The 14,931-nt window shown below is 35.1% G+C and overlaps 1 protein-coding gene across 3 annotated transcripts in view; it reads left to right on the top strand.

Annotated features, from left to right (window-relative positions):
- The first annotated feature begins 1,233 nt into the window (after positions 1 to 1,233).
- The window catches only part of LOC149808328 (uncharacterized), a 56,922-nt gene continuing 43,224 nt past the window's right edge, over positions 1,234 to 14,931 (top strand). The window contains exons 1-4 of one of the 3 annotated variants that reach the window (XM_089975877.1): positions 1,234 to 1,718; positions 8,705 to 8,898; positions 9,575 to 9,741; positions 14,077 to 14,129. In XM_089975877.1, coding sequence (XP_089832003.1) covers positions 8,728 to 8,898; positions 9,575 to 9,741; positions 14,077 to 14,129 — 391 coding nt within the window. In that variant the 5' untranslated portion in view covers positions 1,234 to 1,718; positions 8,705 to 8,727. Of the gene's footprint in view, positions 1,781 to 8,704; positions 8,899 to 9,574; positions 9,742 to 14,076; positions 14,130 to 14,931 lie in introns of all 3 variants that reach the window. The other 2 variants (XM_089975879.1, XM_089975876.1) reach the window with 2 other exon arrangements.

Here is a 14,931-nt window from a genome sequence, read left to right as displayed (position 1 = left end):
CATACAATTAACCATCTAAATAGATGTCTTAAAAGTGTTTGTACATGCATCATCTTTGCAAGCCAAGGTTGCAATATGTTAACCCTATCTAAACCTTGGCTCATTGAGCAGATATTTTAGTGCTTTGCCATAGTGACATCTATTGGATTTCATTAGTCGTCACCCTTAGTATGCAATGCCAGCTAACCAATAGCATCTAACAGCAGTGCATTGTATATCCGCCAAAAAATGGTAGAGATAATTAACTTGAAAAGCATTCTCTGTAAGTTTAACATCGAAAGTATGACCATGTACCAGAGAGAAGCCATTACAGGAGTATTTGATTGAAAGGTATTTGTATAAACATGGCCAGGCTGTGGAAAATTGCTTATTTATGAATCCATTCCAGTTGTGTGCTCCCTTTGTCTCGATCTAGTAGGAAGTGTGTTCAGATTTAAACAACTAAATTTTGATTGGATGAGGTGGCTTGCTGCTGCATCCAATGAAATTCACAGACCTAAAGCACAGAAATATCTGCTTGATCCACCAAGGTGTAGATACCTGTTAGCATATTGGAACCTTGGCTGGTTAAGATACACACACACACAGAGTTTACTTATGGTGGAGCAAACTGACATTTCCTAATTTTATTCACAAGTGCATTAAGTGTCCTATATGATGCATTTCTACTTGTCATTAAGATGTATACAATATATACAAGACTTTGATTACAATATGGGTAAAACAATGTGTAAAAAAAGAAATGGTAACTAAAGCATGGATGGAACACGTGTCGTACAATTTTCAACAAAATACACCAAAATCAACTGAAAGTGAGTCGGCATTAGTAAGTGACAGACTGTTTTATTTTTGTCATTTAAATGTGGCTGTTAGCCCAAAGTGCAAGAGATATCACAATTTATTTATGACATTTTATCTGATTGAACTGGCCAAAACAATGACTTAGGCAAATATAGAAAATAGAACATTAACAAATATTTTGAAAATTTTGCTTGTCTTGAAATTAAAATGTCACAAAATTGACAATATAAATATTTTTTTTGTTGTAAAAAAACATAAAAAAATAGAAACAACAGTAGATCTGCAAAATGTTGTTAAACTCTAAACACCACAAATGATTGATAATCCACAGTAATGATCATCTGGGGTGGCATAAAAAAATTACACATTCTATAATGACTGAAAATATTTATATTTAGTCAGTAGGATGAAACCGCATTTTAATAATAATAATAATAATAATGAAAACAATAACATTTATTATTATTATTATTATTATGTTGTTGTTGTTGTTGTTGCCCAAATTCCTTGGAAGATGTGACAAACATTTCTACACAGGAGTTTGCATACATCATTTGGGTTATACTATTGACCCACAAACTTGGGAGATACATGGTCTAAAAAACCCAAATTAAGCATGACTATTAACAGCGCATAGACAAATCAAGTTCTACAATGATAACGACAACGACGGTGGCGGCGATGATGATGATGATGATTGTTGTTGTTGTCGTCCTCGTTGTTACTGATTTTGAACTTAACAATATAGTATAATGTGCCGTCAATTTTACATATATTTCGTGTTGTTCCATATGTTTACACGAGTTCCGGCTCGGTAAAACAGCTACCATTCCGGATTTTTCCAGTTTTATCAAGTGGCCTAGTTTTATTTGAACCACGCTGAATCATTTGGAACCCTTTCGCTATTTTCCAACAAGGTATTGCAAAACCTATAAGGAGCACATTAATATGTCGCACCTGTAATGCAGCTAATTTGAAGGTTATTATCACCGCACGTAGTTTTAAAATGATAATTGTAATAGCTGCATTTGAATCAGGAAAGTGCAGATCTCTGTTTTACACGCACTATTCATCTCCCAGTTTAGGTTTTACGTAACATACGCACTCTCACAGGACTTGGGGCCCCAAGAAGGGGCAATTGGCTTGTAAAAAAATATAAGGTTGCGGCAGTGTTGGCATAAAGTCCTTCAAATGCGACTTTTCTCCATCACACAATTCAAGCAGTTAAATGAATGGAGATAATTTTTCTATCTAAATAAAATCGATTTAGTTTAGTAAAACATGATCCGGAGTACAAAAGTTCGTGCAATCATATAGTGTATTGACTAGTGCTCGTGATTGTTGGGAAAGTATATTCAAACCTCGGATGTAAAATTTTAGGAGAATGGAAACAAAACTGCCCTATAAAGATTTTGAAAGAAAATAATCTATACCTTTTTTCAGCGATATTTGAATCGGTGTTTTTAAAACGAGCGTCAGTGGGAAAAAGCAAGAGTTGCAATAGAAAAAGAAACTTGTTTTTCCAAGAAATTGTGCCGAGGCATGTAAGGATAAATGAGCAAAAATCCCTAGTTAACAACAGATCATTAGAAACATAGGAAGTATTGGAAAAAAATATAGGAAAACTATCTGGTGGAATTTCCAAAGAATCATGAATGTTTTGACAGGCAATTCCTTTATATAAGAGCCTCTAGAAAAATTTATTTCATTTTAACTTTGTCATTAAACTTTTGCTAAAGTTGGAATTTATAAAGAGCTTTTATTCTCTTATACTATTTAATATTGTTTTGTTACACCTTAAAAAATGCATTGTCACATGTTAGTGCTTTGAGTGCTTCAGGTGGAGGAGATTACCAATAGTTTAAATAGCAGTGATAAACACAATACCTGTTAGCTGGTCATTTAGGGGTTATGGTAGACATAAGCTTGACTTTATAAAATTGACCCTAGTAGGTGATAATTTGGGTTACAAACTTCATCTGTCAATAACTCTATCAGGACCCCAAGTAGTCTAAAGTGCCCTCCGTTACATATCACTGCCATCCCACCTCTGTCTGCATGGGTTCGAGTTTAGGATTCGGCCAATGTGGGTATGTGAGAAAGCTTGCCAGTAGCTTCTCGTGGGTCAGTGGTTCTTTCCGGGATTTTCCCGGGTTCTTCCTCCACCATTATTACTGGCCGCCATGTATAGCCTATCATGTGCTGAATAATGGTGTTAAACCCCACAACAACAACAACAACAGCAACAAAAATCAATCGCTCTATCAGATAGTTATCATAAACTTGTACCTGGCTATTTGTTTTGTTCACTTGTTACATAAACAGCTGGTTAGGAGTAATGAAATTCATCAAAATTCTGCCCATGTCCTGTAAGAGTTCAGTTGAAGAGAAAATGGCATCTAGTTTACATGATATGGTTGCAGTAGTTTTGAACAATGTAAGCACTTCATAAAGTTACGAATGTTTGTGTTGTGCATTAAATATAGGGTACTGATTTACAATCTGGAACAAAAGAAAAATCTGTTATTTACATTTGATTCAATGTGTCTGATCATATGTATTGTAGTGTATTAGCCTTTACTGGTTGTTTGTGTTGCAAGTGAGTGAGTATTTCAGATCTCTGGTCAATATTAATGAAAGTGAAACAGCCAATCTGATCCCAGTATTAAATAAAAAAACATTTCTTCTCTCTTTTGTACTTAAGTGTCTTTAAATGTGTACCTTTATTAAATGTAAAGTTTAACTTGTGTGTAATTTAAAAAAAATGGAGCACACTTTTGTCTTCATACTGGCCCAGTTCAGATAATTAAGAATTTGACCATCTCTGACAAACAGGTTGTGTAAAATCTCATCAGTAAATAAATGCCAGAGAATCATTGTTATTTGGTTCAGGTATATAGCAGAGTCTGATCCCTGTTTAGTGTCCCAGTTTTGAGTTCCATTGGTTACAGACCAGTCCTGAAAATGTTTTCACTATCTCCCACCCCCACAAACACCACGAATGGATGGTCACACTGACATGGGATTTCACATAAAGATTTCTAAAGATGTCTGTTTGGTCCTTATTGAAAATTTTGTTCATCGACATCTATATGGCCACCACAGCAGCTTCATTTGAAAGTCTCGTTGCTGCAAAATATCAAAGATACTTTCAACACTCAAACAGTTAAAGAGAAATAATAGTTATTGAATTCCACAAACTTATTTTCACCCACTAGAATGTCAATTTCTTTGAGGGACTCTTGTTTAGATTATGGTAGTACATGTCATAAAATGGAGAACATGCTGATTTTATCTCTCAGCTATAAGATCAGGTGAGCTTGTGGTATGGCTTTGAATGCATTGTTTGTCCATTTACAGTTCTTATAAGGTTCTAAAAAACTACGGAATAAATTTCAATCAAATTTGGCAGAGTACAACCTCACATGAAGGCCTTTCTGATTTATACAAATGATTCAGATGTGCCATTAAAAGTTGTCGCTACTTCTAAAAACAAAGTTTCATCTCATAAACTGCTCAGCAGAATTTGACCAACTTTGACAGAAAGCATTCATACAGTAGCATGAAGTCTTTAAATTTTGGCCATAAAATATATCCAGTTAGTAAAAAAAGGTACAACAGAATTTTAAATTACTTCTTTTAAAAGCTACTCTGTGTTTTTTTACCAAATTTGACAGAAACCATTCTTGCATGAAGGGCTTTCAAAGTTTTACAAATTATGCTGATCTGCCATTACTGAAAACAAAAATCTTTAAATGACTTCCAGGAACCTTGCTGGATTGGTATTTTGTGTGAAGCACTTCTATCTTCAATCAGAATATGTTCAGGATGAGATAAATGGACAGAAGCAAGTGTAGACTGTTCAGAATTTAGATTGTATAAATAAAACTGGTTCTTTAAACACCTACTTACTAAATCTTTGAGGCAGATAGTATAAAAGGAAAGAAATACACCTTAAACTGAAAATAATTAATTTATCCTGTCTTAATTGCAGCAAATTTGTTGTTGAACTGTATTTTCACAAATGATATCAACTTCAAAATTAGATTACTATGCAAATTTTAGGTTACCAGATGTTGAGGTACAAGTACACTCTGCCATCATTTTATGGAATGAAGTGTGAATTTTTTTTTACAGCATCTTAACTTGAAAACCATTCAAGTTTATACAAATAATGCCGATCTGCCATCAAATACTGCCTGCATTACTACAGATAACTTCTAAATGATTTCTTCTCAAAATCCGCTCAGTAAAATGTTACATAAAACATCTTTACATTTAGTGCTTTCAGATTATTTAAATGATGCAGATCCACCATAAATTATGGCTGATGTTACAGAAAATGGAAAAATCTTTGAAAACTGAAAAACAGAATTTGACCAAATTTTACAGAAAGCATCTTGAATATTTTCTAAATATGTACAGATGATGTCAATATGCCATCAAAGACCTTATCTATAAACTAAAAAAAGAAAAAAAATACACAAGCTTTTTTCCCTCTGAAAGATTTTGACAACATTTTACAAAAGGTGCCTTGACATGAATGGCTTTCAGATTTATATAAATGATGCTGATCCACCATAAAATATGGTTGCCATGCTCAAAATACAGCTGAACAGAATTTGACTAATTCTGGTATAGGATCTGTAGCATAAAAGCCTTGCTGTATTGGACAAATGATGCTGATGTGCTGTCAAATTTGCATGAAGACACAAATTCAGGGTGGGGCCCTGAGTGGCAGAGTGGTGTAAAGCGCTCTCCATTACAGTTCACTGCCATCTCACCTCTGTCTGTGTGGGTTTGAGTCTTGGATTCAGCCAATGTGGGTATGTGAGAAAGCTTGCCAGTAGCTTCTTGTGGGTTGGTGGTTCTTTCCAGGGTTTTCCCGGGTTCTACCTCTACCGTTAATAATTGCTGCCATGTATAGCCTATTGTGTGCTGAAAAATGGCGTTAAACCCTACAATAACAACAACAACAAAAACAAATTCAGGGCTAGACTGCTCCTGTGACCTAGTGGTGAGAGCGTCTGCCTCAGATGCAGGAGGTCGTAGGTTAAATCCCTGGCCAAGTCATACCAAAGACTTATAAAAATCGGACTTACAGCTGCCTTGCTTGGTGCTCAGCATTAAGAGGATAGTGTTAGGACTGGTCGACCTGGTGTCAGGATAATGTGACTGGGTGGGACATAATGCTACATGTCTGCGGCATGGTGCCTCAGTGGAAGACATCACTATAAACTGCCACACTGTAGACATCATAGCGATATGACTGAATTTTTTTTAAAGCTACAAATAAAATCCAAATCACACGCACACACACACAAATTCAACGCCAGCAGTGTATGGCACAAAAATAGGATATCACATATATATATTGTTATTCATTTAGACTGCCAAAGTATTGAACATGCAACAGAGAATTGGTATTTAAAGCGTTATTTTTGACATTTTCGTAACTTTGCTCTTACTAAAACTGTCAGCAAATATTTGTGCGAACTAGAGCATCTGTAATAATGATTTATATACTCGCATATTCCCTGGTACTAAATGTATGTCAGTGGGAAAAAACCAACAAACCTTGCGATGAATCGGGTGAAAATTTATGTGTTTGCAGTCCCAGCAGTGACATATAGGTTGCTGGTGTTGAAATAGAGAAACCTTGAAATAATTGTTTTCATAACATATTCAATCAACAGCAAACTCCTGGACACCCAGATTTCTTGGCCAACTGCTCATGCTCTTTGCAGTATGGCAGATTTCAATTTGGTGGTCAATCTTAGGCATATTTGGGCCTCTTGTTTTGTCGGATATCAGGGGTTCCAGACCAAAATAATACTCTAGCAGTTTAAATATACAAGGTCATTTGGTAACCAGTTTTTCTGGTTTACATGTTTTAGTCTGGTTGGTATGTGCACTTCTAAGAGGCAAATGAACCAGGTTTCCTTCCATTAAATTTGGAAGCTTGTCCTTCTCTCCGGAGACAGTGATGTGGTAAAGGAGGTTTTGTTGGTGCTAATAGAAGTAAATCTGGATGAAATCTGAAGACAGAGGTAAAAATAATGGCAAGGAATATCTGGTCCAGACATTTTAGTCAAGTGGAACATCTGACTGACTGAGATAAACTGGGTTTGATTCCCAACAGTGATGGTTAATAAGGCTTAGTGTCTCTTCCCATTACAATACATATTCTTTGTCTCATATAAAAAAATGCAGCTGATAATGTGACTTTCATAATAGCAGGGTCCATGTTATATGCAATTCAGGCAAAATTGTTGCCATATCACCTCTCATTTTGCCTAGATACACTGTGAAAGTGCAGTTTTTGTTCCCTTTTCCTGAGTTCATAACACCACCACTACCACCACTTTCTAAAACATGATTTTTGCATTATGAGTATACTTGATTTACCATTACCCAAAGTACACAAAAACTGGCATATTACGTTATTGCCACTTCTAATTGCGATATTGAGTACTGATGAAAGCACACTTTTGATGATGTTGGTTGGAATGACCAGATATCGGGTCATTATGTTTTCTACAATGTTCACTTTTGCAGTGAGAAAAATAAAAAGCAAGTACTAGTGAAATTTCGATTTGAACTTGGAGCTATCAAACCTCCTTAATTAAATGGTCTCCCATCCAGAAGTTTCATAGCTATATGGCTGGTTATGTACGTTTTTAATTAGATACTCAGTAGGTACTGTGTTCATTAGTAAACTTGTGGAAAAATGTATGAAAGCTCATACATGTGCGAGTATAATAGACAATATATATATCAAATGGACAAAATTTTAGTTTTCTTCCTTCCCACAGGACAAAGTTTCAATTGAATCAGCATGCATCTTATTATTTCCTTGTTAAGATTTTGTTAGTACAACTATATGCATCCTCAGCCAATACAGGGTATCTTAGAAAATTTCTCCAGGAAAGATGTCACTATATTATATACCAAGTATCCATGAGCTTTTCATTTTTTTAACACTTACGGAAATTAGTCAGATTTATATTAATTACTGCATTGCATATTGCTCCAGGGCTTTCATTTCATATTGGTTTGAAAGAACAAAAGACTGAAAGGTAATGCAGCATTTATTTTCCACACTTCTAACAGTTTCAGATTTTCATACTTGGCCAATAAAACCACTGGATACAGGCAAACGAAACCTACAGTACATTGGTTCATGTTTTTTTCTTCTTCTGTTTAGTGAGTAGCTTAAAAAAGTTTAAACATTGGATTTTGAGTTTTTTATAAATTTTTGTGTCAGTTGAATGATTGCTTATGTCTGCAATTATGTTTGAATGTGAAAGATTCCAACTAAAACTTGACACATGAAACTAGAAAAAGCAATTGAAGTTCCATGAAACTAACCAGAAGCAAATTTTTACTCTTTGGAATTTTATGTACTGATTACTAGTTGCAGTAAGAAAGTTATTTTGTATTTCCTCTTGCTAAAGAAAAAAAAACAAACATGTATTTTGATGTTTCATCCCATTGTGCCAATAGCCTAATTTCAGAGTTACTGTATTTTTCAATAAAATTCATACAGGAATTTTGCTAATGAAACTTAGAAAATTTTAATATTTTCATAAAGTTTATTGAGTATTTCCATAGTTTTTATATTATTTTAATTTTAAGGCATGGTAAAACTGCAGTTTTAAGCAACTGTTGTAAACATTCTCAGTTTTTACCACCTTACACTCGTTTTCTAATTTTCTTATATCACTTTATCCAATTCAGGCTGGGGAAAGAAGTCACTTGGCCTAAAAGTTGAGTTCAGCTTCAACCCTGATGACAGTACAAAAATTATTTTAAAATATTGTGTGTCCAACAAGAAAGAAAATGAGCTGCCAAAATAGTACAGGTGTATACTTTTCTTGAACTGTTGTTTTTTTCCATTCAGGGTGACAGCCTAGTTAACACACAATGCTGGTTGTAAAGCTTAAGCCATTGGATGGGGATGGAGATTCACCAGTGGATATTGAAGAAGCCAAAACTGTTATAGGGAGAGGCCCACTCCTGCAGGTCACAGACAAACGAGTTTCAAGGAACCATGCCCTTTTGGAGATTAAGAAAGGAAAATTGTACTTAACTCCTGTAAGCTATTTTACAATCTTGAAATTATTAACAGTACTGTATATACTCAGAGGATGAGTCCAACTACAAACTGCACAGACACAGATCATGGGATATATACTATATATGTATATACTCATAGGATGAGTCCAACTGCAGATCTGGGTCTGTGCAGTTTGTTAGGAGTAATCAGTAGAACAAAAAGCATAGACCCTGATCTGTAGGTGCATTCTGCTACAGCAGATCAGAATCTTTGTTGTTTGCAGATTGACTTGACTTATAAGTAGGTGCATAAGGTATTTGACACTAGACAAAATCATATTCTTTATTCACTAAAGAATTCTAGAGAAGGGCTAAAAAGATCTGAATGTTTTCTTCATATTTTACTTGAAACTTGCAGAAGGAAGGATTTGAATGAAATTAATAAACTAATTAGTCATTGCCATATGATTCCTTTTCTTTTAAAATTCTTGTTCCCATTTGAGTTTAACACTGTTTATGACAAAACATGTTTAGAAATTGATTGAATAAAGAGGCTTTAGGCACGATATACTGGATTTAAAAATAAAAATGGCAGAGAAAACAAAAATAGCAGATTTTGCTGGCTGCCAGCATTTAATAGTGCAGTTCTCATTTGTTATGTATATTTTTTATCATTCTGTAAAAGAAAACAATCATCAACTAAATTTCATTTCAGACCCACACCAACCCTTGCTTTTTCAAGAAAGATGGGGAGGGAGAAAGGGAAATTCTAACCAAAGGCGAGAGTTTCCAGCTAGAGGATGGAGATGTTTTTGGACTCCTTCCAGACAGTCTGTACTACAAAGTTATCCTCCCTGGTGCACAAAATGGTGCACCTAAAGGGTACATATTTATTTTTTTAAACTGTTGTTGTTATTATTTTCTCTGACTTTTTGGCTATATTTTCAAAGATCAAAATAACTATTGAAAGTTTATGTTAAATTTGCAATACTATTCAGTTACATATATAGTATTGAAGACATTTATCCTGTTATATTATTGAAGACAATTGTCCTGTCATAGTATTGACAGTTCATTGACTTGCAGAGTAGGCAATGCATGAAAAACCTTTTATTATCACAAACCACCCACGCCCTTCATGTTACCTTCTCCATTATTTAGAACATGGGCAGGTATGTTGAGGCTGTTGCCACTACTGAAAGAGATGAGAATTGCAATCAAATAATCCTTCAGCTTGTAAAGAAGTGCAGTGTGTGAATGCTATGACATATTTACATAGGCAACATGATGTTTGTCATGTTACCTAGTGAGTAATCTGTTTTTGTAATGCAACCATTTTTAAGGAGAGAGAGAGAGAGAATACTTTTCTCATTGCATAGAGATAATTTCTGTCTGAATCAAAGCACAACAATTCTACACTAAAGCTGATTTGATATACATTTTTAGAAGTGTAGACACATCTAATTAAGCTGATTTGATATACATTTTTAGAAGTGTAGACACATCTAGTTAAGCTGATTTGATATACATTTTTAGAAGTGTAGACACATCTAATTAAGCTGATTTGACATACATTTTTAGAAGTGTAGACACATCTAATTAAGCTGATTTGATATACATTTTTAGAAGTGTAGACACATCTAATTAAGCTGATTTGATATACATTTTTAGAAGTGTAGACACATCTAATTAAGCTGATTTGATATATATTTTTAGAAGTGTAGACACATCTAATTAAGACACATCAGATTAAGATTTGTGCTGCAATTTTGCTCAGAATTTTGTGAATTTTCACTGCTTGACTGTCTGAACAGGACTCATTTGAGTGCTATCACTGATTTTGTTTTGGTTTCTATTGAGAGTTTTTCCACGCTGAGAGTTTCAAAGTGCCTGTGTCAGGCAGTGCTCATTCCAGGAATGGAAAAAGTGTCTTGTAATTAAATTTAAAAAAAACTGAAATTTTATGGACATTTTATTTTTTCAACAATGATTTGTATTTGCAAACAGTAAGGAAAGTTGACGACATAATTTTTGTTTTTATTATTTTATTTGCCGTATATACTCGCATATAAGCCGAAAAATTTAGGAAATAAATAAGGCCTGGAAGAAGGGGGGTCAGATTATCTGCAGGATAAGGTCCAAGTCTGAAATTTTTAAAGCTTTTTTCCCTCGATTTCCAGTATTTATTTTTTCTGTCGATCGCTGAAGATGAGATCACATGCCTAATGATGCCACATGGCTCATAAAATTTGTGCTGTCGTGAAGTGAAACAAATATTTTGTTTCTAACTTAATTGGTTGGATAATGAATGAAAAACATGTTTTAATGTACTTGACGTCTATTTGACAGATGTCCATCCGCCAGAAAATGCAGCCATACGTGTTATTTGAGCCATGGTGGTATGTGTATTTTCCAAACAAACCGCCATATTAGTAATCTCCGGTCAAGTATTTAACCCTCAGCTAATCAGTAATCATTAAACTCTACAGTATCGTACAAATGCCTGCTAGCTTATTTCAATATAAATATGAAAAGAATCTACGTAAAAAAATAAAAGAATTACGATACTGAAGGTATATACGACAAATTTTTTGATCGAGAGTAGAAATACATGTACGATAGTCTTAAAGGAACAATAGCAAGAGGCTCCATAGGAGTTTGTTGCGTGCACGCTTAGGAAGGGTAAATAACGGCAATATACAAGTCAGCGTGAATAATTGTAAAACAATATAATTTGTGGGATTTCTTTGACAGTTGTTTTAGAAGCAATCGGCAGCCACAGTTTATATACCACTGTTGTTTAGTTGTTTGTAAAGCAAAGTGGTTTGTTAGTGGTAGAGTGTTGTACAATAGCTACCATATGCTTAATCTGTGGTAAATGCCTCGGGGATAATATGTTTGTTTTGTTGCACAATGCCAATGACTTTACTAATACATGCCGACTCTCAGATGTATTGTTTAATGAGATATGGTAGTGGACATGGCTTCTGCTTAAAGTTATAAACTGTCACAATACTTGAATGTCCACGCTGAAACCAATCATATTTTGATCAATTTAATCACACTACCGGTAGTTTAAAAAAAACACACAAATAAACAACAATGATAAATAATTATCAAATACAAATTAATAACCAACCACACTTGGAAATAATTACAGGATAAGGTATATAAATAGTATACTACCACTATAAGAAATTATTTCAGTTTAATCTCTCTAGAAGTTTATATTCAATTCAATCAGATAAAATGAATAGTGTTGGAAGTAAAAAAAAGCGTTCTGCTTATGATGCAGCATTCAAACTTAAAGTTATTGAATATGCAGAAGCAAATAACAACTGTGCTGCAGCACGCAAATTTTTTATGAACGAGAAGCAAGTACGGGAATGGCAGAAAAGCAAAGCAGCATTAGAAGAAATGCCAAAATCCAAGAAAATTCGTCGGACTGGGATTGCCTCTTTCCCTGAATTGGAGAAATAACTCAGTGATTTTGTAAGTGAACGTCGACAAAATGGATACATTGTCACACAAACTGCAATTCATCTACGTGCTATGCAGATGGCGAAAAATGATAAATATAAGTTGGCAGATTCAAAATTTGTTACATCAGCCGGCTGGTGTTCTCGTTTTATGAACTGGAATGGTTTCTACCTCAGGCAGCGAATGAAGATAGCACAAAAGCTACCAAAAGACTTTGAAGAAAAAACTGAGTCATTTCCGCAGTTCATCATTAAACGCAGAAAGGAGTGCTCATTTGAACTATTACAAATTGGAAATATGGATGAGACGCCTATGACCTTTGACTTACCAAGCAATAAAACAGTCAGTGCTGTTGGTGAGAAAACTATTCTGATAAAAACGACAGGCCATGAAAAAACGCATTTCACGGTTGTATTGGCCTGTTTAGCTGATGGATCAGCTGCCGCCTGTCATCATTTTTAAAAGGAAGACGCTGCCGAAAAGCATGAAATTTCCTGCTGGTGTCATCGTTCGTGCACAGCAAAAGGGATGGATGGACAAAACTGGAACAATTGAATGGTTGGAAAAAGTACGGAACAAGAGACCAGGTGCAATTCTTCAGAAACCTTCAATGCTTGTATGGGATATGTTTCATGCACACAAGACCGATGAAGTAAAAAAGGCAGCAAAAAAAATGAAAACAACACTGGCTGTGATACCAGGAGGTTTAACGTCAGTGTTACAACCTCTTGATGTCTGCCTTAACAAACCTTTTAAGGACAAGTTACGAAAGATGTGGGCAGAATGGGTTTGTTCAGGGGCTGTGAAAATGACAAAAGGCGGGAATTTAATGAGGCCGGACATCGATTTGTTGCCAAGTGGGTAAAAGAAGCGTGGGACTCAAATCCATCGGAAATGATTGCAAAATCATTCAGGAAGTGCTGTATCAGCAATGCCATGGATGGAACATAGGATGATGCTATATTTCAATCCGACAATGACGAGGAGAGCGAGAAGGAGAACGACACACTATCAGATGACCATGATGACAATGACGACGTATATGATGAAAGCATGCCCGATACAGAAGCCGAGTTTCGTGAACTGTTTGGCGAGTCTGATACAGAGCCAGATTTTGAAGGATTCTAAAAGTGATAGAACTTTTATAATTCATGATTTTAGAATGAGGATTAATTAAATTTCCATTAAGACTTAACACTTTAGAATTGTTTTTATTTCAACATATAAATTAGCTTTCTTACTTTCATTTTATTTAATAATGTGATTTGCCTAAATAAACGTATTCAGAACTCACTTTGTGCATCTTGTGATATACCCGTAATCTAGAAATTATGGGTCGGCTTATATGCGGGTCATGCACTTTATAACAGTTTTACCAATTCAGTTGGGGGTGTGTGGCTTATACGCAAACGGGCTTATACGCGAGTATATACAGTACATTAGAGAATAAAGATGGCATTAATTTTGTTGTTTCTAAAACAAAAGAACTTTTGTATTTGTATGCCCAAACCATAACAGGGTAGAGGTATATACATGTAGTGTTACCATTGTCTGTCGCATGCATCGTACTTTGGTTAAGTTTTGTGTTTAGGTTGTTTCAGGCACTGTGATGGACATCTTTGCTGCATGAAAACATTTCTGATTCTGTTTTTTATGAAAGAAATAAAGTTATTTTAGATCCAGTCTCACTAATTTTGAATGCTAGTATGTTTTATAATTTTTCTATCATACTTTCAGTGATGAAAGGGCAAAATCCTCCAGTCCAATGAACGAGGGTTCTAAAGAATCAGGTTGGTTTCAAGTCTATTATTTCTGTCTCAACTAAAACTTACAGAAAACCGACAGTGTTGTTGTAGTTGCTGTAGTCAAGGTTTAACATTAAGGTTTTACTTTGACTTTAGAGTCTTGAAACTTAAAGGGTATTATATTACAGGAGTACTACCCACCATGAGCAAAAGTAAGCCACAGTAAAAGTTTTTTGTTTAGCTTCATTTTTCTGACACAGTTGCCTGTACAATAATAAAATTTGATCGTTGCTGTTACCTTAAGAACTGTTCCGGTGGCCTAGTGGTTTGAGCGTCCGCCTCAGATGCAAGAGGTTGTGGGTTTGATCCCTGGCCGAGTCATACCAAAGACTTACAAAAATGGGACTAACAGCTGCCTCACTTGGCACTCAGCATTAAGAGATTAGTGTTAGGACTGGTCGGCCTGGTGTCAGGATAATGTGACTAGGTGGGACATCATGCTACATGTCTGCAGCATGATGCCCCAGTGCTAGACATCACTATAAACTGCCACATTGCAGACATCGTAGTGATATGACTGATTTTTTTTAAAAGTTACATTAAAAATCCAAATCACATCACATCACACACATTACTTTAAGAACAGTACTCACCATGGGCAAAAGTATGGTAAGATCACATGAATTTTCATTTCTTTTTCCATCACACTTGGTCTGCATTGAAGTACTGTAGTGGATGAATTCACCACTGTGTATATGTATTGTCCACCTCAACTGAGTAAGGACTTGGAAGACATTAATTGTTGACAATGATATAGCCAGTGCATGAAGACCAGCTTTAGAAAGAT

This window comes from Sinohyriopsis cumingii, chromosome 1 (genome assembly GCF_028554795.1).
Source record: "Sinohyriopsis cumingii isolate HCF-2022 chromosome 1, ASM2855479v2, whole genome shotgun sequence".
NCBI lineage: Eukaryota > Metazoa > Mollusca > Bivalvia > Unionida > Unionidae > Sinohyriopsis > Sinohyriopsis cumingii.
Note: the sequence above shows the minus strand (reverse complement) of the source record. Positions and strands in the feature narration are given on the sequence as shown.